Here is a 27,774-nt window from a genome sequence, read left to right on the forward strand (position 1 = left end):
ATGAGCGGTGTCCGCCTCGCTCTCCACGGTAAATCCTCCTCATCTCACCACCGGTGAAGTGGTCACTTTAGAGTTTGAGTTGTTTAGTTGTTTAGTGGAAAGAAATCATCCGAAATACACTTTTAGGAGGTTATTTTACTACTTTGTCTATTTACGTCTGTAGATTTCTCCTAAATTCACCAAAAGTTAACATTGCATAATGCATCATTTGCATATTTGACAGTATTAAGTTTCATGGAGATATTTATTAGTTCATTTATTTACTCTATTCGCCTGTAGAGTCTCTAAATGTCTGTAATTGAACTAAACATGTCTTTAAAGGACGTTTTCTCTAAATGTGTTTTTCCTCAGACTGATCCAGAAATCTCGACTTCAGCAGCTCAAAACAAATTTGCGAAAATGTATTATTTTATGGCTGTTGATAGTAAAATGATTGTCTTAATGTAACTAATCAGCTGGGGAAGTGTCATGGTGATTTCCTGCTTTCCCCCCTTTACAGTGCTGCTGCTCTGCGAGTTCCTCGGGGCACAGCAGCTGCTGCTGCCCGGGTCCTGCAACTTTGAGCTGGGCACCTGTGGCTACACATCAGACCCAGAGTATGGCAGCTGGAGCATGAACGAAGAAGGTACCGTGTCATCACGAGCACTGCTTATTGACAGAAATAAACACGCTTGCAATGCTTCACGGCCACTCACACTGCCATGGTGGACAGTGAGAAAGTATAGGGCCTTATAGGGACTCTATTCTTTAACCATGTAGAAAATGTAAAAGTAATGCAAGTCAGGTACTTATTAAGTGTTTTCAAAGGTAACATTACAATTCTAGTGAAGCAATGACATTGTTTGTTCTTTATGCTCTGACAATCTCCACCACAGAAAGAATCCTAGCTAATCCCAGTTAGCTCGCGCTACCGTGTCAGATTGAAATAAATAAAATAATGAATGAAGGTGCCTTGCTCTTTGTAGCGCGTCAGTGTCTGGCATCAGTTTGTGGCTTCATGTCACCAGCTTCCATTGTGACTCCCAAATGACTCGTAGCCTGTTGCAGTGTCGTTTGTAGCTACATGATGGCTGCAGGTGTTGAATCCATAGACTGTAGAGAAGAAGTGGACGTCATCGCGACTTCACCTATTGGTTCGTGGACTGATGTTTTGAAGCCTCAAATTCGGCGATTTCGCCATCGCCATCTTGGATTACGGCCGTGGCCATGTTGTATTTTTTGCAACTGATAACTGGAAGTTAACATATTTGGAATGCAGAGGAGTGATGTAGAGACGCCGTATACTTCTCTGGTAGCAGAAGCGACCTGTCAATCACAGTAGCCCCGCTCTAAAGCATCCCCTGCTTTATGGTGTGTTTGACTCTAAATGGACCATAATTTACTAAATGAACATCATGCTGTATTGAAGAAGACTTGAAACTAGAGATTGAGACCATAAACTCATGTTTACAATGTTTTACTGAGGTAATAAATCAAGAGAAAAGTAGAGTAATTTTCTCATTCTCTCTCTCAACTTGTCAATTACAGAGCTTGATTATTGGCCATATGCTTCAAATTATGATGCTCTAGGTCAGAGGTCTTCAGCAGGGGGTCCGCGACCCCTAGGGGGGTCAACATTTTTGGTTGATTAGACAAAAAAAAAAAAAATGTCAAACATGAATCTGTCCATTATTTTAATAGTTTGACAGACAATGTTGATATTGGCATTGGTATCAGCTGAAGGTATGTTTCTAAATGTCAGTAGCACGGCCCCCCCTACTCACTGTACCTTCACATGTTTAAAATAACAACATGAATATATCAACCTGTGTATTAGTTGAATAGCTTAGTATTGAATGCACAAGAACAAGGTATGTTTATACATGGCAATAGGCCCAGTTTAATATAAAACACAATCTTATACAATATATATAGTCGGGGGTCCCTGCTCCATCTCTCTATCAGTTTGGGGGTCCTGAAAAACATTGCAGACCCCTGCTCTAGGTACCTCTCTGACGGCGAGTCAGTTTCCTCATGCTGCACACAAAGTGTCTTTTCAAAATACACTTTCATGTTAACAGGAAACGTTGAGTTTCTGCTTGCTTCATGCAAAGTGTCTTTTAAAAATAAACATCCATGTTCACAGGAAACGTTGAGTTTCTGCTCGCTTCATGCAAAGTGTCTTTTCAAAATAATCTTCCAACGTAGGTTTACTTAGATTTTTGGTTAGGTTTAGGCAACAAAACTACTTAGGAAAGGGTGAGGAAAAGATCGTGGTTTGGGTTAGAATAACTGCGTTTGTAACATAACTGGCATTAGAAAAGTCCGGAAGTTACGTTATAAAACTACGGTAAAATAAGTCATCATTGACTTGGTTTCACATAGGACATAAACAGTGGTCTCCTGGGTGAAAGTCTGTTTGTTTGACCCATCCATTCACCGCACATAGAGCACTTTCTTGCTCTATGTAATTCGTCAGTTGCACTGCCCGTCTAATATTGGCATGGATGGGTTTATAGTTACTTGACAGTGTTGATACCAGACATTATGCAAGATATCACGGAAAAAAGCAAAGATTCAAATGAAATTTGAAAAATGGTAACATTTTGTGGAGCAGATTTTCCTGTAAACAATTACTATCTTTTAACTCCGTGCTCATGTGGCGACCACTTGTGGGGGCTCTGAACCCCGGGTTGGAAACTCCTGGGCTAGATAACCAGACACGTGTTTTAATCCCAAAAAGACCATGTGAGTGTATATGTGTGCATTTCAGTCTCACTGCGATGGGTAATAAGACATGACTAGGCTTTTCCATGTCATAAAACAGCTCTTTGAGGATTTCCGGTCTGTAGAGACGGTGCCAACACGTCACGTCTCCCACTGCTCTCATTCTACTGGGCTCACCAGCTTTTCACCTCATTTTGTTCCTTTCATCGCTCACTACAGAAGTAGTGCACTTAAACTTGCAGTCAAATGGTGGCCGAGACCTTTATTTACCTCACACGGTCTTAAAGATGCCCTCCAGATGTGTTTTCAGACGTGATCAAGTTTTTCCAGAAAAAAAACATTAAGATCCATCTTCCCTGATATAAAACTCCAAAGTTAGACTGCTGGACCCAAGATGTGTCCTACCTCATGGAGACATGTTTACTCTCATGGTACTGTACACTAGAGTACAGTATAGGGGCTCTCAACCTTTTGTAACTTGAGGTCTGATAAAAAAAAAAAAATGACTACAAAAAAACCTGAACATTTTTTTCTGTTTTATGAATACATAATATCTGATTTGGGGTCTGTATGAGACGCACTGGACTTTTGACTAACTCCATTGTAAACTCATCTGTGTCATTATTAATCCCTCAGAGGAACTGAATAAAGACAGAAAGTCTGTGTAGGTCGGGTGGGACGGGAGCTTAGAGATCGCTGTTCGTGCCCCGTTTAAAACCAATTCAAGGACTACTTATTTTACTGTACTGTTTGTTTCCTTACTGAAATAAAGCCAGTTACTTAACAAGCTTACCTATTTTATGTAACAAATATACTTATTTTAACCCAAACCACTTTTCCTAAACCTAACCGAGTAGTTTTGTTGCTTAAGTCAAACTAAAAACTAAGTAAATAACAAAGGAAGAATATCTTTTATAAAGTTGTATTTTATTTTATTTTGAAAAGACTATGCATGTAACGAGCAGGAATGATACCTTTCATGTGAGAATTGAAGTTTATTTTAAAGAGACAGTATGTAACACAGTGGTGGGCCGTCAGGGCCTGCAAAGCCTTCTCTGCTGGCCTAAACAGAATCACAAAGTTATAGCTATTTTATAATTTAATAATTTTTCATAAATACACTACATGTATTATAATTTTTTTTTCCCTTATCTTATTTTCTCATTGCACAGCTACTGTGCTCATCAGTTGCTCTGCTTCAGTGAAGCTTGTTTTAAGTAGCGCTTTTATCCAATCAGATTTCACCTCTGTGTCTCTAGGTAGAAGAGAGGCCCCAGGCCTGCAGAATCACAAGTGAATCCATGTGCAGTTTAAGTGAATGGGGACGATATTGTTGATTGTCATAGTCTTCAACCAATCAGATCTTTAGTTTGACATGTTGGGCGTGTTCTTTGACGTGCCAGTGGTACTCAGGTAGCCTGCTAAGTACATCAGCATTAACGTGCGCTCTGATTGGTCAGTGAGCTAATGTGACTTTTGTCAAACAGAAAGCTAGCTAGCAGATCTTAGTGTTTAGTGAGAGTTCAGGTGAAACATATGTAAGAGAAGTTATGACATTTTTTGCATTTTGCTTGGTGTAGATTCTTTTTTATTTTTTACCTAGCTTTGTTTTTTTAACACTCAATGGCTGAAGGAGGAGAAACGGATTTAGGAGTTACTGACTTTGTTAACAAAGAAAGGACTTTGTCTTTAAGTGAACAGCAGCTTTGGTAAGTGAACTGCTTTTGCGTCTTTACATCTGAAGTAGCGTTTCTACTGTGTTCATTTGTCTATCGTGTTGTTTTTATGAATAATATGAATGGCTCGTGCTCTAGCGCTGCAGCATTGCTGGATTGAGTTGTTGCTTTGTTGTCATATGAGTATATGTGACTAGTTCTTGTGAGTTGTTCTTGTCATTGTGTTAATTACATTGATTTGGACTATATGCATTGTCCGTTAATTACGAAGCATCCCGTCATGCGAGGGGTTATTGTCCGGACAGTTGAATCCGTTCGGGCTGTTGTTTTCTTTTTACAAAGCAAGAATGATGGTCTGGAGAAATGGGGATTGTGTGGTGATTGCTTTAGCCCTGTTTGAATCAGTAGGAACAATGAAACGCTGGGGAGAGTTCGTAGATTGTGTGCTGCTGTTGTTCCCCCGCTAAGCTAGTTTAGCTTAGCCTCCCTGAACACACGCGGGGCCTCAGCTGTTTTTTGTTCCGGGTTCAGAGGTCACACAGCCTGTTGTCTGTTACGTGAGCAAAGTCCACCGAAAACATTAGATTTCCCACAATTTAAGCTTCTGCATTTTCCAAACGCACTAGTATTATTCAAACGTATTGTTCGGTTCGTAAGCCTCGTACCGAACGGTTTAATACGAATACATGTATTGTTACACCCCTAGAAACAAATAACCATAGCTCCCGTCATTATGACGCCACAGTAGGACAGCACAGAAGGCCCAGGTATAAAATGCACGGTGTTTTTGCCATTTTGCCATTTCAGTACGAATACCAGCTTTTTGCTTTTTGCAAAAAATCTTTACAAATCAATGTAGTGCAGTTATATTTAATACTACAAGCGCAGCCTGTCATTAGTGAGTTGCAGTGCGGTGGCACTGAGACTCTTTTAGATGGGTCAAACACTGGAATGCCAAAACAAAATATAGCTTGGTAGCCCTGTTGCCACAGTCGGCCCTAACCTGTGCCCTAACCTGTGCCCTAACCCCTAGAACCCCTAGAGTCAACGTTTTTAGGTTAAGAGACAAAAGTTTAAGCTATACAAATTGTTGCATATTGGACACAGAAGTTGAAACCAGAGAGGTTACAAAGTTGGTGAATCAGGCGCTGGGAAAGAATTCAGTCCGTGTAGGCCATTTGAAATGTGTTCATTCACTCAGACAGCACAGAACAGCACTGATGCCACAACAGTGCAGCTCCCTCCATATTGGACACATTAGAGGAAAGTGTGTACGAGCCACCAATCAATACAGCTTTACGTTACTGCTCACTTCAAACTTATAGCTTTGAAAGAAGTAATAACACTATAATTCGTATGTAACCCACGTAATTGTGAGCCAGGACAGGGGACGTGATATATAGAGCGACAAAGTCTGTGTTAGGAGGTAAGTTGGGGGTTAATGGGTGAATCATGCAAACATTGGAGTTTCACTCAGGAGACCGTGGGTCATGTCCCCGAGTGAAACCAGATGTCAACGCTCACTTATTTGCTCCATATCTTCCATATTTAAAGTTATTTCGAGGAACTTTCATTTGGTGTTGGATTTGGCGGTCCCTGTGGACAGAAGCGGTAGTGTTTCCCTTTAGAAATCCTCTTTACTGCAGCAGCTGTCTGTTCAGCTCAGTCCTGGTTCTGGTTCTCCCGTCAGCTTAAACATTTTGTGTTATTCTTGAAATATTCAATCATTTTCTCATGAATTTATTACTTTAACCCCATACTGTTAAAAAAACAAAAAAAAAAACTTTTATAGCATTTTTCTTCAATATTATATCAGTCTTCACTTTATTCTCGTGATATTAGGATGAGAACAGATTATCTTGATTATTTATAGAATTACAACTTTGTCTCGTACAAAAAAAAGTCTGATTATATAACAGTGTTTTCTTTGTCATCAGTTTCTTTGAATTAGTGATAAGAAGGTTATTTTTCAGATTATATGAGTTCTGAAACAGCCTCGAAACCTTCTCACGGACGTAAAGATGAGCTGATTCTAGACAGCTTTGCAGTGCTACGCTGTGCTGTATTGTGATCTCCTGTCCTCCACATTTCGCGTGCCAAGCGAGACATTCCGATTACCCCCCCCCCCCCCCCCCTTGTCTTGTTTTCCACCGGCTGCTTTCGCTGTGTGCGTCCAGCCACAGAGCCTCCTCTGTTTATGACAATCCGTCAGCACAGTTTATGTTCCCACTGTTGAGATAAGTGGCGGCGCTGTAAACCGTGTGTACCGTCTCTCCTCCAGCCAAAGTCCGTAAGCTCTCGGCCCGTGCGCCCTCGTGTTCCCTGTGACACTAGAAGAACAAGCCAGAGCTCTGCCCCAAACAGAAGCTGCAGCAGCAGCGTGGTGTGCACCAAACCGCCCAGACTGAGGTGAGATGAGAGACGGTGGCTATTACTGGTAAAAAAAAAACCGACAGACTACACCCGCTGTGGCAATAAATAGGCTTATAAAAAGAAGACGGGACCACGGCGGTGTTTTTCTGTGTGGTTGCTTTGGCAACCCTGTGGGCCTGGAGCGGAGGAGGTCGCACTGGAAAAAAAGAACCCAAGGCTGACTTTTGTGGTTCACATCGGGATGGATGTCCCAGGTGGTTATGTCATCTAAACAGAGACATCAGAGACAGGCTGAGCTGGACGGGATAAACAGAGAGACGGGGACGGATGGAGTGAGAGGGAGAGCTGTCAGAGACCACCAGACCTCCTCATCTGGATTGCTTACAGCTTCTGCAGGACCCTTTGCTCTTCCCTCTCTCCTCATCTGCTCTTCTCCTCCTCTCTCCGCCCATTCTCTCCCCTCTCCTCTTCTCCTTTTCTCTCATCTCCCTTCCTCCCCTTTTGTCTCCTCCTCCTCTCCTCTTCTACTCCCATTCTCTTCTCCCTCTCCTTCTCTTCTCTCCTCCCTCTCCCCTCCCTTCTCCTCTCATCTCCTCTGTCCTACACCTCCTCTTCTCCCCTCCTCCTTTGGTACTGGTTCTTCATATCAGTGCAGTGGTGAAATCAATTAGCCAACAATTGAATCTTATTTCATTTGTGTACTCCAGTTAACATGAAGTCTGCATACATTATTGTCACAGTTATACATTGTTGACCGTTGCATAAAAACGAAGTTGCAGTTTATATTGATTTTAAAGGTCGGTGGCAGCTCATAACATTAATTTAACACTGACTTAAAGGGATAGTTTGGGTGTATTGAACGGGGTTCATGACTTACTTGTCTAAACTCAGTTTTTTAACCTACAGTAGATGGCGGTCGGCAGTTTGGGCAAAGTGATGTAAAAAAAAGTCTTCATTTTAAGTCTACGTCACATTTAGAATATTTTCATCGCCTTACCTTGTCATGAAACAGCCGTTTCTACCAGGGAACTGTGCTTGTATCCATCTATGCTCTCGCCAAAGCCACCAGACTTCATTGAAAAAAAAAGAATAATTTGACCTTGCATAACACGGGTCGACCGCTGCCTCCGTCTAGTTAGTTTGTGTTATTGTGTGACTTTGGTGAATCCGAACTAATCGAAGTCACGCAATAACACCAACACACCATTGAGAACGAAATAGACCAGCGACTCTCGTGTTCATGGAGTTTTGTGGCTTTTACAAGAGCATAGACAACGGCTTCAGCTCCCAGTCACAAAGGGCTGTCTGACGGCAAGCGACAAAAATATTCTAAATATAGCGCACACTTAAACTGGTATTGATTTCTTAAGAAACTTACAATACGTCTCGCTGCGGCCCCCGTCCACAGCAGTACATCGCTTCGCTCCGGTCTGCTTCTCCAAACTGGGGGCCTTCTGACTTCCATCTACTGTAGGTGATACTCTGACTCTGGATAAGTATCTCATACAACCCAACTTCAAAACACCCAAACTATCCCTTTAATGAGTACCGTGATGGATTACATAACTAGTGCAACTTTCAAAACGGCTTCAGAATTTCTAAAACACAGCTGCATGCTTTGCGGAATAGTTCTCGGCGCATGTGATTTGCAGCTAATTGGCTTAAACATGTGAAACCAATGGTATGTCTCTTTAAGTCAGTACATGTTGGACTGTGTCTGCCCTGTCCTGCTCTGAGATTCTTGTTGAACTTAATTTGACCAAATAAGGGATCTCAGATACAACTGCAAATCCCCCCCCCCACCAGATTTAAAGCAGCTCTCCAAAAACACTGTTTATATCCACTAAACTGCCTCTCTGCTCTCTCAGACCTGGGTGAACGGGTAAAAAAGACTGTGCTGTGACACAAAGGGAAGATGGATTTCAAGGTTCCAGTCATTACCAATCTGTTTCAGAACATACATCATTGTCTCTCTCTAGTTTATAATATGGCACCAAGTAATACACAACCTCAAAGTTGTGTGATCTATTATTTACAGTATTTGACACTTAACCTTAACATTTGTTCATCCTTGATGTGACAGTCCAGGCAAAAAACATTGTTTTTCATGCAAGATTTTGGGCTATTTTGCTTCCATAACATAACATTTTACATGTATAACTACTTTCTATACATCATTTCAACAGTGGGACACCCCTGTCTGTCAAAGCTGACTCTTTCTGATGAAGCTGATTTTGATATGCCATGAAGTACAGATGGCCATTATGTTCCTGATCAGCTGAAAGTAGGAAAAAAGTGTCGAACACTCTGTGGTCATTTGCATTTCTTTCATTTTTATGACATTGCGTGCCTGTGTCTCACTAATACGACACAGGCACGGATTTGTTTTATAGGCCACACCCCAGATACACAGCTGGTGGAGATTAGACAAGTATGTTCCTCTATAAGGGTGAGAAAAAACAATCAAGAGGCCTTCAATGAATAAAAATCAGCTGCAGCCAATCCAATTACCTCAAACAACTTGACAAGTGCCAATATGTCTCATACCCTGTATGCACATTTCCATTTGACATACATTTGTGTAAAAATGTAAAAATACACAAATATGTATCTAAATTTACAGACTTTACAGAAAACCTTTTAGGTCATAATCTATATTCAATCCATGATGTGACCAAGTTCTAAAGTGGTGGATCCAAAAGTGTCCAAAAGTAAAACATCTAAATTCACTCCTTTTGCAGGATGTGACACTTCTCAAAACCAATATATGTGATAGAGGAAATAGGATGACTGAATTCAACGAAATGTACTGCTCAGATGGGTACCGGTTGGCCTGAAGGGCTGTAGCTGCGGCGGGTGTGGGAGGAGTTCACGGAGAGAATTGAAAAGGACTTTCGCTTGGCCTCAAGGAAGTTTTGGCAAACCATTGATGACTCAGAAGGGGAAAGTAGGGCTTGGCTGGACTTGGTGGGGGTCCGGTTTGGGGACCTCAGAATTGCATCTCTGCTCTTTGCAGATGATGTGATTCTGTTGGCTCCATCAGACCGTAACCTTCAGCACACGCTGGGGAGGTTTGTGACCTCCATCGATGAATCGAGGTGGAGGCTGTGCAGCAGGAACCAGTGGACACTCTCGAACCGGCTTCACCTTGGAGACGTGGAATGATGGGTGGACCCGCATGGTCCGGGGCACCTTAAGCCTCACTGCTGCAGGATTGATGACCTTCTGGATCTCGAATGGCCCAATGAACCTGGGTGCCAAGTTCTTAGACTCTACCCGCAAGGGTAGGTCCCGGGTCGATAGCCACACCTTCTGGCCACAGTGGTGGTTGCCCTCAGGGATAGGTGCTAAAGTAGATTGAGCTGGTGCTGATTGAGCCAAGTTTAAATATGAGTGGACCAGGCAGTCTCTTCGGTTTCAAACCTATTTTACATACCACGAAATATTGTTCTTTGAATACAGTTGACAATCAGATTCAAGTGTATGCCAATGTTTTGTTACTATTACACGGTCATTTGATTTCACTGTAGGTCTATTGATCTGTCTTTTATGTTAGTGATGCCTTCATATAGGACAGATTTTTTCTATCCTCTTTGTTGAAAATTGTTTTGCATTTCCCTCATGTTCCTGTCAAAATCCTACATTTTCTGGCATATATGTTTTAATCTGCTAAAATAACAACATTTCTGATCAACAAAAAACAATGGCAAAGTTCCCTTGACTTGAACAAAATATGAATATAAATATGATCACCTTCGTTATTTTTACATATTGTAGAAAATAACCACCAGATGATACATTAATAAGTCAAAAATCATATCTGCAACCACAACAGGTCCTGTACATGAATATGACATATTTTGGTGATGTTGTCATAGGGCATCTGATAACAGTGGACTCAGCCTTCTTAAACGACCAGGAGCAGGCGGTTCTTGTCAGTCCACTTCTCGACCAGCAGGACTGGAGCTGCGTGAGGCTGGTGTACCAGATCACTGGAGAGGGTTCCCTGCAGCTCCACCTCAGACCAGATGGGGATAACTTTGACTACCGATTGTGGACTGCCAACAAAGCCTCTGACAGCTGGCTCATTGCTAGTGTGGACCTAGCAAACACCACAATCTCTTACCAGGTAGGAATGGCTGTAAAGACCATGACCAAAGTCATCACTGTTTGGTTGAATGTGTTGCCCTATTGTATATCACAATTTTAAATATCAGATATAGTTTTGATCAGTGCACCTGTTGCCATGTCAATAATTCTACCACAAGGCAAGGCAAGTTTATTTGTATAGCACATTTCAACAACAAGGAAATTCAAAGTGCTTCACATAAAACCATTAAAAGCATCAAAACATGAGGCAAAAGAAAAGGAGATTTAAAAACAATCAAGAACATTCATTGAAACATTAAAAACAAGCAGTGTAAGAAATAAAATACAGTAGTAAAATGCAGAAATGCAGGAAATTGATTAATATCCTTGAAGCTGGTTCAATTAAAGGCAGCAGCAAACAGAAAAGCCTTCAACCTTGATTTAAAGGAGCTGAGGGTCTCAGCATTATATAGTATTTAGGTGGTCTGTAAATGTTTATGAATAAAGCTTGAGTGGAATTCAGAGCCACATATTCAAAAGAAGTAAAATGACCTAAGGACATCTGCTTGCATTGAAGAGAATCATTAAATGAAATAGCAACTCCACCTCCTGTCTTGTGCGCTCTTGTTTCACTCATGAAACTGAAGTTGTGAGGTGTTGATTCAATATGAACAGCTGAAACTTGTTCTTAACCAAGTTTCAGTTAAGAACAAGAAGTCCAGTTTGATCCTAACAATAAAATCATTGATTAAAAATGTTTTTCCTGACAGAGACCTGACATTTAATAAAGCTAAGTTGAATGTGTTTAAAGCTTCATTTGCACAATTTATTTGGACAGGCTGACGAGGAATGAATGTTAAGTTTGATAAGTTTGCAGATTCACTCTTGTTTCTTCGCAGCCTCACCTTTCTGTTTCTATAAACTATCAGGACAGGAATTGAGAAGGTTAGCTGCACACAGGGCCCCGACCTTTCCTGGAGAGAATCCTTGGTGTCATTAGCTTTGTAGCCTGGACCCAGAAGATATCAAGTATTGCCTTTATCAGGTAGGGGAGACAGAGGATGGATGTGGAGCCGTGGTGGAGGTGGGGGACGGGCAGGGCGCTTCGCCAATTGTGTCAAAACTGGCTGAGGACTTGGAGCCAGTGGCGGGGGTGTGGCTGTACGTCGAGGAGTCTGGCAAGGAGTGAGTTTGGTTCCAGCAATGACCAGCTCTTTCATGTGGTCAGTGAACTCCAGGTGGGGGGAGGATGGGGAGAGTGTGAGTAGAGAGGAGGGGGACCTGGATGGAGTCTGAGGGGTGGAAGTAGGTGCTGGTGAGGGAAGTAAAGAAAGTGGGAGATCAGAGGCGGTCCCTGATGGTGAGGTTGGAGACTCCTCCTCTTGGCTGTCGTCCTTCCCGTAAGGTCTCCACGGCGATGCTGTGTGGTTCTCTTGTTTAGACTCCTCTTGTCTCTTGTCCTTGGCAGTGGGAGCAGACGGATGACGCAGGAAGAATAATAAGTTAGAGGTAAACAGTTTTACCCCTGACTTGTTCAGGCAAACTCCATGTGCCTTAAAAAGATGTCTGCGCTCCCAGAAAAGGTAGAACTTGTTGATAAAATGTACTGAATGGTCAGTTGTTCAGTGCAAACAGCCTGCTGAATCCTTCATCTCCTCCTCTGACTGGTGGAAGAGGGCCACTGATAAACACCTCAGCCTTGACAGAGCTGACTGTGGTTAACAGATCAATAACGTTTTGCTTCAGAACTTCAGACTGTTGTTTCACAATATCACAGCTTCCTGTCTGCACGATGATGTTTTTCACCGTGGGATGGTCAGCCACGATGTCCAGGATTTTGTCTCTCATCTTAGAGACCATATCTCTCGGAAAGCAGAGTATTTTGGATTTCTTGCTGCACATCGTTCTGACATCTTTTACAGCATAGTCACCAACAATCAGAGTCTCAGGCCCAGTCATTAGCGTTCCCTGCGGCCTTTTACTCTCACATTTACTTTGAGAAGATAGCTGCTTATCCAGGTCATCAGATGGAGATTTAGGATCCTGCAACAATGGAGCAAATCTGTTTTGAAGTTGTAGGCTTGGTTGTTGTGGAGTTTTTTTGCTGGTTTTGCTTTTCTCAGCTGTCCTTGGCTTTGTTTGACTGAGTGCGGGGTTGAGGAGGAGTCCTGCCTGTGTGGTAGTGCCGGCCAGCCAGTCACATCACAAATCTCAGGGAGCTGGGCTCTGCCTATTAGTCGTCCTCCCACATCCTGAAGGTATGATTTCCTCTTCGGCTTTGCACCGAGAGAGTTCCAGGGAGGACTACCATTTGAAGATTCATTATCTGCTCTCTCCTCCTGTTTGTTGGGAGGCCTGGTGGTGCTAGTTAGCTGTGTCTTCGCTTGCGTTTGTCCAATTTTTTTGTCCATGGTAAAGTGGTATCATTCCCACACAGTCCACGTTTACTTCTAGTCGGTGGATTTTTGTTTCCAAGACTGCAATCTTCTGCAGGAGTTTGTGGTAGTCGTCCGTAGAGAACTACTTAGTGCTGAAGTTCTTGGAAAGTGGTGTTTAAAACTGCTCTGTGTCTGATTTATGTCATATGTTTGTGTACAATTTATGTGTAGTTATAGTTTTTATTTTATTAGTTAGATTGAACATTGATTTTGCTACTGTGTATATTATCAAAAAAACATGACAAAGATGGGTTCACCTTTTGTTGAGGGTATACAGTATATAGCACATGTCACTCGTGTTCGTTTGAGCACAGGCAAAGTTCCAGGAAGGTGGTTGGTTTGTGGTGTGAAAGGAGAAAGAAATGTTGTGTTATATAAATAAAGTTTTGCCTGCAAATCTAAATTTAAAGAAAGCTAACCCTCCTTAAATACAGAGTTAGTTTGAGGCCAAGGCCCACAAGTACTGTAAAAAAGCAATGATGTCATCTAAGCCTCTTTCTAAATTGCCTAAATTACCTCCTCCTCCATCCAGTCTTGTTTGGGAACAATTCTTCAAGTGAATTTACAGAAATCTGAGAAAGAAAAAAATGTGTTAACTTCAAACTCTGTAATGAAGGTTGTTCCACATGCCATGCTGAGTTATGAGGGGAAAACAGAACTACATCATGTTGGTACTTTAAGGAATGGAATGGCAAACTTAGTAATTCAAGATAACTGTCAGCCTTTAAATGTTTGCCAGCGTTTATATCTTTAGGATTAGGAGGCCTACTTGCATTACTGGCCAGTGTACTCCAAGGCACTGACTGGAAGGGTCGTCTGTCTTTTGGCAGATATGAACTCATTTGGTTTGTAAGTTAGTCAGAACTCGTTCCCTAGACTTGCAATGGCAGATCAGCATTTCTGACTTAGTGGGCATTTACATAATTTGCTGTGGGATGAGATTTGATGTACAGGAGATGATTCAAGTCATGCCATAGACTGTATATAAGAAGTGGACGCAGTCACTGTAACATCACCCATTGGTGACGTTACCAAATGTTATTGCACTTTTGCGATTAATCGCGATTAAATATTTGTTGCCCAGCACTAGTATATATATATATAATTGCAGCTCCTGTGCCTCGAATGATGCTCCATAGGAATGTCAATGATCGTGATATGAAACTTGACATGATTTTGTACGTGATGTGACGTGATTATTACTTCTAAGTTCTCTTTTTCACTTCCACAGATTTTGCTGGAGGGTCGACCTGAACATGGCTCGGGTAACAGCGTGGCCATCTTTGAAATTCACATTGTTCCTGGTTACTGCATAGGTCAGTGTGTTATATCAAGTGAGATTTCTCACCTTGGCTGTAGAGCCTGATGTGAAACTGTATATATTCATACAACATATTTAAGATTGAGTAAGGAATAATGGTTGTCTTTGCTCTTGCTGTTACCAGAGTGTAATTTTGAGGAGCATCACCTGTGCGGCTACAGTAACAGCTGGAACCCAAATGTCAACTGGTACGTTGGGGGGAGTGTGGCCAGAGAGCCTGAGTCTAACCTGCTTGTAAACCACACCAACAATAACCAAAGAGGTATATACATACGCACACACACACATCCCTGTTTTTCTTCCTTTGTGAGGACCCTCACTGATATTATGCATTCCCTAGCCCCTTCCCCTAACCATCACAGCTAAATGCCTAACCCCAAACATTGCCCTGAACCTAACTTGAACTTAAAAACAGGTGAGGACCTGCCAGAATGTCATCACTTTCCAAAAATGTCGTACAAACGTGTTTCGGTCCTCACTATGTAGCAAGTACAAGATTGCACACACATACAACCTTGTACTTTGACACTCATTGACACAATGCATTCCCTAGCCCCTTACCCTAACCTTAACCAACGCAACTGACCCCAACCCTTTTCCTTACCTAAAACTAATTCTAATCCAAAACCAAGTCTGAATTCTCAAACGGGCCTTTGACCGCCCAAATGCCCGCACTGTCCAAAAATATCCTCTCTGAAGGTCTAAAACTCCAAATGGTCCTCACAAAGATGGCTGTGCGAGTTGTACACACACACACACACACAAACGTATACATGGCACATTCATGCATGTCAAGAACTGTGCATGAGCAGGTTTATTGCACTGGCACAGTTGGTATGGCTGCGTGTATATGTACACGCAGCCATATTTCTGCCAAAATATGGCTAAATATACAGCTTCCTTTTGTCACCGGTGTGGTTAGCTGTTTATGTCTGCAGCTCCTAAATGGTTATTATTGTGCAGTATGCTGGACAGTACTGAGATCTGAGTGCTGCATCTGACAGACCGGGCAACCACAGTGTTCATTCTGCTCATGATATGAGGAAGTCAAGGAACCGTTCCATCCAGCGATGCTTTGGGCGTGTTGCTGCATCATAACAGTTTACCTGCATGGCTTGATTTCTGAAGGAGCTAATGAAGAGATTCCCTCGCAAACATATTTATCAACAACTCAAAAAGTCCTCGTGAACAATCTTCATTATAACACCTGACAGTGTAACACCACCAACGTCAGTGGTTCCCAAACTTTTTCTGTCAAGCCCCCCTTTGATGCACCCGACCCCACCCACCCCAGATGGGTCGTACCTTCTTTGTTTTTAATTAATTGCATTATTTATAATATATAAACTCTATAAAATATTTGTTTTTCTTTCTAAAATAAGTACATTGCACTTCACTTTTCCACTTCACAGTTTATTGTTCAGTTTGTCTTACTGAAAAAAAATAGCAATATTAAAATCAATTTCCAAAAAGATTGGACTTTAGATTGCTTTGTAGTAGTGCTTTGAGACATATTCATTACAGTGTTGAATATATTTTCAAGTGAAATTAACTTTAGTCGGTCTGTAACATGAGCCGCTCTGGGGGCGTGGTTGGAACACAGTGCATGTCACGTCGGTTCCGCTTGATTTATTTTTATTTTATTTTTATTTCTTAGGTGCAACCATATGATATAGAGCCCTATCTTTACAACTTGTTTGCAATTGGATTTGTTATAATTTTATTTGAGATTGTTTTACCGGTGTGTGTGTCTGTGTGTTTGTGTGTGCCTGTGTGTGTGTGTGTGTGTGTGGGTGTCTGTGTGTTTGTGTGTGTGTGGGTTGGTGATGAAGCCACGCCCCCCTGTAGTTCCACTGTTTGGGAACCACTGACCTACATTTTAATCAAGCGTATTCTTTGGTTTCATCAGCTGTGCTGACGATCAAATGTCACGAAACATGAAAAGGTGGCGCTCATCAACATCATTCACCTAGTTGGTGCAGTGAAGCAGGTTTGCATCATGGCCAAAGCTAAGCTAAGAAATATGTTTCTGGAACTGTGGATGTTTTTTTGTAATATTTGACTTGTGTTGACTTCTCCGTAATATGCCTCATTTTAATTTCTTATCAAACTTAAGTGGATTGAATTACCGTTGTGTTCCTCTTCCTTTGTTAACTTCATTACTCTGTAAATCACTTCAGAATCAGGTTTATTCCCAAGCAGGTTTTCATTGACAAAATATCCTATGAAAAATATGTACATTATGTGAATTCAAATGAAAGAGCTGTGCAGTTTTCAGAAGTGGTAGTTTAGTGCAGAAATCTGTAAAACTTTCCAAGGAATGGGCGAAGGTCTCACAGTACGAAGTATAAAAAGATGATGCACTCTACAGTGAGATAGTCTCAGAGGTGTGCTGATAGACAGATGTGAAGGCATTACTGTAACGTGTAGTGTCTATGGGAGGGGGTAAGGGTCCGTGTCAGTGGGGGTTGATGAGGCCAGTTGCAGATGCACTTTGTGCTGCATTTAAATAATGTTAAACTTAAATGAGGCAAAATCCTATTAAAAAACTCCAAATCACAACAAAATCTACGTGGATAACAAAATATTCAAACAGTTCATGGTCTACCAGTTTGAAACATCCAGGATCCAGCTGCATATAAAGGCTCTGTTAACATGGATTTATGGTCCTGGAGACAGAATCTGTAATCAGGAAGGCGTGCTGGCCAATGAAATGAACTGCTCTATTGTTTGGTTAGGATGAAGACCTGCAGGTTTTGACCTTGTGGTTATCCATCTCTGCTTTATGTCTTTAAAAACAACGACATAGTTAATGCAAAACATCTGTTTAATCTCCAAACACTGATGGGGGTGTGTATGACACACTAAACATGAGTCAGAGTAACAATCCATTCCTTAATATGTTATTTGTAAAACCACACACATCCTATAAATGTGACTGTATCAGCTCATAACGTTCTGCTCATCTATATCTTCCACTGCTCCAGGCCACTACATGTATGTGGACTCTGTGTACGCCAAGCACTTCCAGGAAGTAGCCAAGCTGACCTCACCCATGACCACGGTTCCCATAGCCGGCTGCCTGTCCGTCTACTACAACAGAGACCAGGAGAGGGGAAACATCTTTTCAGTTTTCACCAGAGACCAGCTGGGCCACTATGAGGAGATCTGGAGGCCAGGGGTGTATGCTACCAGTGGCTGGACTCAAGTCAGCGTTGATATCAAGGCCCCACACCCACTGGAGGTCAGTACTGGAGCTAGCATTCACAATTATAGTCAGTAGACCTATGATTTGTGGAAAATGGATGAATGGGTTTTCTTTAAAGGTAAATACCAGCTTAGTAGAAATCGGGTCTTATTTTTGTAGCTTGTTGGATCATTTCTGTCAGTTAGGAAGACGTTGTACTGACCAGGTTAATAGCTGAGATCTGGAAACACGGTAACATCACTGGTACCTGTGTTTTTCAGGTCAAAATGTCTGTTGTGAAATGGTCTAACCAATGCATATAAAGTATAATGACTTCTGTACTCTATAAACAGATGCTGCATTCATATGCAGAGTCTGATGGCAACGGGACAACATTTTGGTAGCTGAAGCTTTCTGCTTTCCGTTTGTTTTCCAAGTAGTAGGAAACAGGAATGTAGTTGAATGCAGATTAGCGGTCCATGTGGAGAGCAAAGAGGCAGAACACATTGGCGGAAACGCCATCTGGGAACCCAACGGCAATCGCCTGACAATGCATTTGCTTTATATTGGTTTCAAATTAGCTTGTAAACTGGCTACTTGTGAACCAATCCGGTTGTAGACGTCTTTTCTCAAGTTGCATTGTGGGAAATGTAGGATCCATGTTGGTGTTGTTTGAGCTTGACCCATAAGGACTTCTCACATCCAGGATATCTCAGCCTCTGCTGCACAGATTTTGACCAATTTTGCAGTAGTCAGCAGAGATCTTTGACCCCTGGCAGCCTCCACAAAGATGATCCTTATGGCCTGCGGAGAAAAGCTCATGCTCAGCCTTTCTGTGTTGGCCTTTTGACTGTGGAGGAGTTTGTCAGACTGCAGCAGCTGAAAAACTCCACTGTTGGGAATCGCTACTGATTCTTTTTTTCTGTGGCCCCGCACAGTCCAGTGTTGATTCAGCTTGACGGCCTTCTTTGGTTTTTAGTTTGCCCTCACAACAGTCACCAACAACCTTCTGACCACAACTCCTACTAGCCGAATATTTGAACATGGCCAACCCTCCCCCGGAATGCATGAGAGAGTTCAAGACCTTGGCGAGATGTTCCCAGTACACCTTTGGGTTCCCAGTTCACCCTGCCATATGATCCAACTCGCCACCAGGTGCTGATCATTTGACAGCTCTGCTCCTCTCAGAGAGATGCCCGCACATCTGATAATTTGACCACAAAGTCCATCTTTGTTCTTTGGTGTTGTGGTAACAAGTACACTAGTGAATCCCCCTACGCTCAAACATGTGTGTTATGATCCATCCATGCACACATGTTTGAGCATAGGAAGTGCAATAACATAGCACCAGTCGGGTTTAGATTGGACAGGCCAATCCTCCCAATCAAACCCTCCAGGTTTCTCGGTCGTTGCTCATGTGAGACGTAAGCGTTGAAGTCATCCAGCCAAACTATAGAGTCTGTAAGCAGTATCCTTTTCAGGACCGTGCCCAGAGACTACAAGAAGGCTGGATCCTCCAAACTGCTGTTCGGTGCAGAGGCACAGCCAGCTTTCAGAGCCTTTGTTTCAGCAACTTGTAGACAACCCTCTTGTTATCCCACACCCACCCTTTGCCTCTCACCCTGGGCAACTTCTGAAAAGGAGAGACCAGCCCAGCTCCACTTCCCGCACAAGCTCTAGTTATGTGTCTGGTTATACGTCTGGTTATACGTCTGGTTATGCGCCGCTAGAACCAGCCAGCGATGCTGGGGGTCATGCACCTAACCCTTAATCCTATTCCACAGGGTGGCAGAGAAGATTTTTAGGGGGGTGCAATTATGCCTTTTTATGACAGAGTGGAGATGGGTGCAGCAAATAAAGGCTGGAATCAATCCCAGGAACTAGCAATAATGTGACCCGCGCTGTGACCAAGGCGCTTCGACTTGTTCTTTCATTGTGGTTCTTCTTTCGGCTGCTCCCTTAGGGGCCGCCACTGCAGATCATCTATTTCCATCTAGTTTGTAAACACAGCCTCGACCGATCCGGTATGGAGATCTGATTTTATTATCTACATATTTGGTATATGTTTTACGCCATATTTACTCTCAGCTTTCAGAAGTGTGTTTCTGCTAAGTAGGTTTGTGAGAGATAGTTGCTGCAAACCTATTTCAAGTGTTTATTAGTCCAGTGTGTTTTTCAGACATGTCCACTGCTGTATAGGCAGATATTGCTGTGAGCCTATTGTGTCTTTCTTACACTGCAGAAATTGGAAATGGAAATTTTTCTGAATATTACGAAAGAAAAACTAATACCATACTCCACTTTCTCATTCTTGTGTGTGCAGCTGAGTGGATGGAAGCTCTCTGTGGCTTTCCACTGCACTGTCAAATGGGTATTCTCTTTGACTCCACGGTTTCCGTTCCCTGTGCTTTCAGCCAGAATGCCTCCCACAGCCTGCTGCTGTGGCTGTGGAAAGAAGCTTGCATACCATTACTAACTGGGTCAGTTCCCCAGTCCAATCGAGCCAAGAGTAGTACAGAGATTTTCCATCAAGCAGCACTCCGCTGACTAACCCATGTTTCTGAATTTAACTCTACACTGATGTCACTGTCTGGGTTCTACAGCTGTCTCATCTATCAGTATTTGTCATGCTCACACACCATGTCTTTGTAAGAATTCACGCCGCATGTTCTCGGGATTAATGAGTCTAAGACTTAGACGGGTAGATGCATGAATTAGAGCCTAAGTCATACATTGCTCGTTGCCCATCTGTTAATGGTTACTGTTTATGTCTGTGTGTGTGTTACCAGGTGGTGTTTGAGGTGGCCTTCAACAGTGCCAGAGGTGGATACGTGGCCATAGATGACATCTCCTTTTCTCCTGAATTCTGCCACACTGACACAGGTGATTTTAGGGGGGTAAAGGTTGACCACAATCACAGACTGTTCCGCATGCCAACCGAGACCCCCGGGACGAAAACATGAGATGAAAGAAGGGAGAGGGGGGGGGTAAAGGAAAGAGGCATGAGCAGTGTTTCCATTGAGGCAATTTCTTTAACTTAATTTGATGCACATTTTGAAGTATCACATTAGAATAGCTGTATGGAAAAGGAAGAATTAAAAAAAAACCTTCCCACTTGCACAAAAAATGTTTTGGTGGTGGTTTTTAGCCATTGCTGGACGCTCAGTGTAAACGTAGCAAAACATGAGTTTTCAAATGGAAACGGAGTAGTGTGGACGTGGCCGAAATGTTTTCATATTAACGCACAGACTTCAGGTTCAATGCAGATCATTTGACTCAAACGCTTTGATTGTAGGCACTCTATGTTCTGTTTGATAAACGAAGATGGTTGATTAGAAGGGGGATGAGCATCCTTCACACTCACGATGGTCATTAATCACCAATCATCAAACTGAAAAATCATTTTTCAAATACAGCAGTGACCGGAGACACTATAATGAATGTCCATGTACATGTTTATGTCTTTTTCTACGGTGTTATACCATCACACCCATGCACACTTTCTTTATTAAAGATATTGCGTTTTGTGTCCCAGAGCCGACCTTTGACCCCTCCATAGCCAACTGTGACTTTGAGAACGGGCTGTGTCTGTACTATCAGGAGAGGACAGAGAGTAAGGTGTGGAGCAGAGTTTCAGTGAAGCCTAATGCCTACAGGATAGGAGACCATACCACAGGAACAGGTGAGTCACACTGCACACCTGCTGAATGACTTATTCCCAAGAAACAAATGAGCAAATCTCTGAAAAACAAGAGTGAAGTCCCCGACTTAATCGTCGACAAGCTCAAATGAGTGTTGGTTGACTTAGCATTTCTTTGGTCAAGGACATCCCTAGAAAACACATTGATGTAAAACAAAAACTCCCCGACAGGACAACGCTGTGGTAGAGACCTGTCAATGACAATTTAGCCCCGCCCTAAAGCATACCCTGCTTTATGGTCTGTTTGACTCTAAATGGACCATCATTTACTAAATGAACATCATGCTGTATTGAAGAAGACTTGAAACTAGAGATTGAGACCATAAACTCATGTTTACAATGTTTACTGAGGTAATAAATCAAGTGAGAAGTAGAGTCATTTTCTCATAGACTTCTATACAACCAGAGGAGTCGCCTCCTGTTGGCCATCAAAAAGAAAGCAAGTTAAAGACATTTTGCCACTGACTTCCCTTTTAATACCCTGGGGTTGCCCGCTAGGCAAGACAATTGGTTTCCTCACTTTCTGCCTCATGATGGACAGGTTGTTTTACTTTGCACGTTGTCAAACTAACACGACCACCTTTGTTGTTAATGAGGATCTTTCTCTCATCTCTCTTAGGCTGTTTCCTCCTGGCAAACACTCGTTTCACTTCGCAGCCCGGCTATGTGGGTCGGCTTCATGGTCCATTGTTACCAGGGAACCACAAATACTGCCTGAGGTTCTACTACCTGCTGCATGGCTTTAGGAAAGTAGACAATGCTCTGTTTCTCTACATTTATGACGAGAACAATGTGGCCCAGGAGAAGGTGTGGAGCTTGACTGACACTTCCAGAGCTGTATGGACTGAGGTGGAGATCACCTACATGAAGCCAATGCTCTCCAAGGTGTGAAGCATTAGATGGGTGATGGATATGGATGGATGGATGGATCGATAGATGGATGGATTGATTTGGATATGAATAAATGGATGAGTATGGAAGGATGGATGGATGAATAGGGAAGGATTGATGGATAAATGAATAGTTATAGATGGATGAATGGATGGACGGATGAATACGGATGGATGATATTAATGGGTGGATGGATGGATGGATCAATGAATATGGATGGATGGTTGGCTGGATTCAGTTCTGTTTTTGAATAAAGGGTTGGAAATTAATGCTTTTTTGTTTTTTTATCCGATTCATCGATTAATCGAACATATAATCGACAGATTAATCGATTATTAAAATAATCGTTAGTTGCAGCCCTAGATGGATGGATATTAATGGATGGATGGATGGATTACTAGATTCATTTTGATGGATGGATGGAGATGGATGGATGGATGGATGGATGGATGGATGAATGGATGGATGGATGGATGGATGAATGGATGGATGGATGGACAGATAGATGGATGGATGGATGACAGATGGATGGATGGATGGATTCATTTGGATGGATGGATGGACAGATGGATGGATGGATGTATGACAGATGGATGGATGGATGGACAGATGGATGGATGGATGGATGGATGGATGGACGGACAGATGGATGGATGGATGGATGGATGGATGGACGGACAGATGGATGGATGGATGGATGGATGGATGGATGAATGGATGGACAAAAGTAATAATAGTGTAAATGGTTGAATAGCAGTATTCAGTCTTTTTCGCTGTTTCCCAGGTAGTGTTTGTCAGCATATGTAAGAACCTCTGGGACTGTGGCCTGGCTGCCATCGATGACATCACTGTGAGCCTGGGTGACTGTCAAATGACAGCAGGTAAAAGACTCACAAGGACGTACAATGACAACTGTTGATGTCCGACATAAGCCAGGAGCCTCTTTAAAGTTCGAGAACAGTTAAATTCATTTCTTACATCAGTTCACTGCAAAACAGGAACATCTACTGCCAGAAACATTGTCAGTAGTATGGGTTGTACCAAAGAGCTGATGAGGAGAAAGAAGAGATGAGGCAACGACAGGAAAGTGTATAGGAGAGGAGAGCAACAGAGGGGAGGGGAGGAATAAGGAAGAGAGCAGGAGAGGAGCTAAGAGCCGAGCCACTTCATAAATAAATCCATCCTCGAGCGTCCTCGCTCACCTCACACACTAATTTTTTTTGGGGTGCCTCTTTCACTCCTCAGGCTCCCTCCCGGGTCAGTGTGACTTTGAAGGCGGAGTCTGCGGCTACACCCAGGATAAGAGAGAAGACCAAGCTGACTGGCTGCGAGTCCGAGGAAACACCCCCACCTCCTATACAGGACCCCGAGGAGACCACACCACTGGGGTGGGTGAGTCATTTCCTCATGCATTGCTCTGTTCATTCATTCAGTGGTCATAACCCCCCCCCGTGATGATTGGATGGAACCCTGTGTGTGATGTGAGTGCATCATCCCACTCTCCTATAATTATTGTAAGATGTCTAAATATTGGAGTAGTTGTGTGTTAGATTATGTTGCGTGCTGTGTTCTCATTTACAGTCTCCTGTTGTTCTTTGAGCGTTTTTATTTTTACAGCCTCCACTGAGACCAGTGAAGTCCCATAGCATCCCATAACGTGTCCTTCACCTCCTCCAGGCTACTTCATGTACATCGAGGCGTCGCTCATGCGTCCGGGTCACAAGGCCCGACTGCTGACCTCTGACCTGCGGGGCTCCTCGTCCCCTCAGTGCCTGGTCTTCTACCACCACATGTACGGCACCGGCACCGGCATACTGAGAGTGCTCCTGCGCCGCGGAGGGCGGGACTCGTTGCTGTGGCGACGGGGCGGTGAGCACAGTGTCAGCTGGACGAGGGCGATGGTGGACTACCACTGCGACGTCCGCCACCAGGTGCGTCAGCGGGCGGGGTCATTATGGGGGTTGCAGACCGTCTCCCTGACAAAGGGTGCATCCCAAGTCTCTTAATTGTCATTTCCTCAATCCTCGCTTGAACCGGAAGTTGTTCTGCTCCGCCATATTGACGGCCGTCCCAAAGCTCTTATTTAGCTCTGAGGAGCGAGGAGAGAGGAGAGAGGAGCGAGGAGCGAGGAGCGAGGAGCGAGGAGAGAGGAGAGAGGAGAGAGGAGAGAGGAGAGAGGAGAGAGGAGGGATCTCTGAGGAGCCATGAGCGAGGACGCATGAGAACAGACTTCCAGGAAGGGTTTTAACGGCCAACACGCCCCCTTGTTGTTAAACTCTAGTTTATATTTGATTAGTTTTCTGATTCACCGTCTGGTTTAAATAGATGTTCATTGTAGTCTGAACAACAAAAGAGCCACAAACAACTTTCTTCATTTATTAGAAAGATTTGTCTTTTCATAATCTGATATTTCCCTCAATAACTTTTATTATGAAACAATTAAAGTCAGAGAGATCTTTTTACATCATGTATCATCATTTCATTCAGTCACGTGAGGCTGATCATTCAGAGTGTTTGATGAGTTTTATCATTTAAGAGAAACAATAACCATGTTCTGGGTTATTTAATAATGACGTCACGATTTCAAAACGTACCGACGCAAATAATTCATAAATAAGATGAACGCATTCCACCAGTAGAAATCGGTCCTGCGCTCATCAACAGGACACAGTTTGTTAAAGAGGTAACAGGCTACAGAGAGACAACACCTCTACAGTCATGATCACTGTGTGTCTTTATTACTATTATTAAGTACAGTGATCATGTGAACAGACACACACGTATCAAAAGTCTCTCCAGCTGTTAAAGCCGACTGACAGCTGATCCTCGTCATCAGAAACGCTTCACGTGATGCAACTGAGGAAAGGACGTCTCGTGTATCTTAAATATATTTCCTCGTTTCCTCTCTCCTCGCATGGTTTCCTTGCGTCTCTCCATGCATCCCTGTAGGGAGGGACTAAGACGCAAGGAAAGGACGCGAGTGAGGGAAACAGGGATGACATTAAGAGACTTGGGATGTACCCAAAGACAGTGAGGAGACAGCAACGAATGCTTTCCTCGTCTCCACTCGTCTTCAAATGGATTTAAATAATGCAAGCTGCACCGTACAACAAGCCGGCTAGGGATGGGTATCGTTAGGATGTCATCGATGCTCGTACTCTTATCGATACCGCTTATCGGTTCTTTTTGATTATATTGTGAGAAAAAAAGACAATTAATTAAGAAAAGAATCAAGAATTCTTTATTAGTCGTTCTTTAAAATACATTAGCAGCTAAGCAATGAGCTAAGTGATTGGCTTTCATTTATTAGCCTGTTCTCATTATAAAAGTCAGCTTGTGGACGAGGATGGAGGAGGATGGACGAGGATGGAGGAGGATGGAGGAGGATGGACGGCTGCTCCACAAACAGTAGAATTGATGTAGATTGATGTTCTGCTTGTTGGTCACATGCTGTGATAAGCTGCTGGTGTTCCCTCTCTCACTTGTGAGGGTTTTACTGCATTTGTGACAACCCGAGTTCTCAGCATCTACTGAGGTCAAATGTTGTCTTCTCTCTGCCGTGATGTGAGTCTCACGCTGTCCTCAGCCAGAGTCGCTGTGTGTGTGTCGGAGTAAAGCACAAAGGAGATCTCCCTCCGTAACTTCTAAAGTGTCAAAACCAGAGCTGTTAACTCCGGACCGCATCAATACTCCGTGTTTTTACTCATTTAGAACCGGTTCTCCTTTAGAACCCGGGTTTCAGGGGGGCCGAGTTGTACATCGTGGTCACGCTTCTTGCGAAATCATTTTTATACGCGGCTGGGCATTATGGTGTCTGAACAACTTCACTTCAGTCTATTGATGAGATCCAACATCAATAATGAATCGTCCAATCAACCCGTGTAATTAAATATCAATGTGTAGCTCGTTGGATACATCTATGTGCCCGATGGTCAGTCCTCACACCGGGCCTGTCTTTAAGTCTTTGTACTGAATAATAATAACAATGAGAAATGTCCAAGTTAAGGGGCGTGTCCATTCTTTTTGTAGTTTTAGTTTTGTATCCTTCTGTAGCTTCCCAGCAGTGCTCCTAATGTATTCAAGTCATAACATTCTAATTTAATTTAAGTACACGTGTTTTATGAACACATTGAAGTGTAAACCTAGTACAACTAGGTTGACAGAAACACTGTTTTGTGTTTCCTGCAGATTATATTTGAAGCCATCCGGGGCCCGACACTCCGGAGTGATATCGCCGTTGATGACATCCGTTTCAAAAGGGGACCGTGTGAAGGTTAGTATGAGACGGGGTGCAAAGATCCAACTGGTTTCCCTCTGAACAGCGATGCAGACACATTACTACAGTACACAAGAGATGTCCGCACAAAGCCAGCGTTTGAGCAGTAATGTAAGTTTTATTTCACGAGTGGAAGCATAACATCTGTCACGTCTCGTCCTCCTCAGATCCCGGCGACGACACTCCGTACTCCGGCTTCTCTGAGTATATCAACGAGGTGGAGAAGTGAGACCGGCAAGACGTCTTTCTGTACAAACGTTTCGTCGATTCTTCGGAACGACAAATGTGAACAACCCGCCGAGACAATTTACAAAATTGTAGAGCAATGCTTATGCTGCAGCCAGGACCTCCGCCCCTCTGTGCTGCTGTCTTTATTCATATCCAGTCCAGTCATTGTAGATTTCTTCTGCTTTTATTCTCATCGGTCACAGTTCAACACAACGCAATTGGATGACACACTGAGGGATGGTCATGATTTCTCCCCGGGACAACATTAGTAAATAAAATCTGACAACACGCACCTCACACTCAGGACTCAAATACGCGACCACAAGCCAGTGTTCAGTCCGGTGGACACTATGCACAAAACAAGTTAGCAAATATTTACCACAGGGCAGGCACGGGTGTGATCTGGCTCTACAGAGGTAAACCAACACATGAGTTAGCTTCAAAAACAAACCTGACACGTTACTTTCTTTGGTCTTTTCATTGGAGTTATCACACACATATAAAGACTCAGCAACACTAAACACTGACGTGGTCACTGTAGTTTTATTCAAACAGGAGGAAACAGTGTATTTGTTTAGGAACTATGTTTAGCAGCGGATTAATCCACATTTGGTGTTTTAATAGTTTTGGCACAGAGGAAGAAGACATGTCAGGCTTTGATGCACACAATACGTGTTAGTAGATACATTCATTGTTGGTTTAGATAGTTGAATGAGATTTTTTGACCTTTTCCTCTACGTTGCCCATGATTTCCATACAGGATGTTGTTGAAAATTGGATGTTAAATAGTTGATTCCATCCCAGAGGTCAAACTGAATCTGTCTGCTCAGGGAGGTCGTGGTTCAGCCTCAGGATTGGAAATCTGTATGGAAGTAAAAGAAGGGGTGGA

General features: G+C 42.9%; 1 protein-coding gene across 1 annotated transcript; it reads left to right on the forward strand.

The window, feature by feature from the left end:
• Positions 1-26,938, forward strand: mamdc2a (MAM domain containing 2a; the record flags this gene model as incomplete). Its single annotated transcript, XM_079161768.1, has 14 exons — positions 1-28; positions 500-625; positions 10,634-10,884; positions 14,514-14,598; positions 14,728-14,865; positions 17,591-17,847; positions 20,580-20,673; positions 21,326-21,472; positions 22,110-22,375; positions 23,166-23,262; positions 23,627-23,773; positions 24,059-24,312; positions 26,570-26,654; positions 26,825-26,938. The coding sequence occupies 14 exons, from the start codon at positions 1-3 to the stop codon at positions 26,884-26,886; spliced, it is 2,037 nt and encodes a 678-aa protein (XP_079017894.1). The 3' UTR covers positions 26,887-26,938.
• Positions 26,939-27,774: the final 836 nt, after the last annotated feature.

This window comes from Pholis gunnellus, assembly GCF_910591455.1.
Source record: "Pholis gunnellus genome assembly, chromosome: 6".
Taxonomy (NCBI): Eukaryota; Metazoa; Chordata; class Actinopteri; order Perciformes; family Pholidae; genus Pholis; species Pholis gunnellus.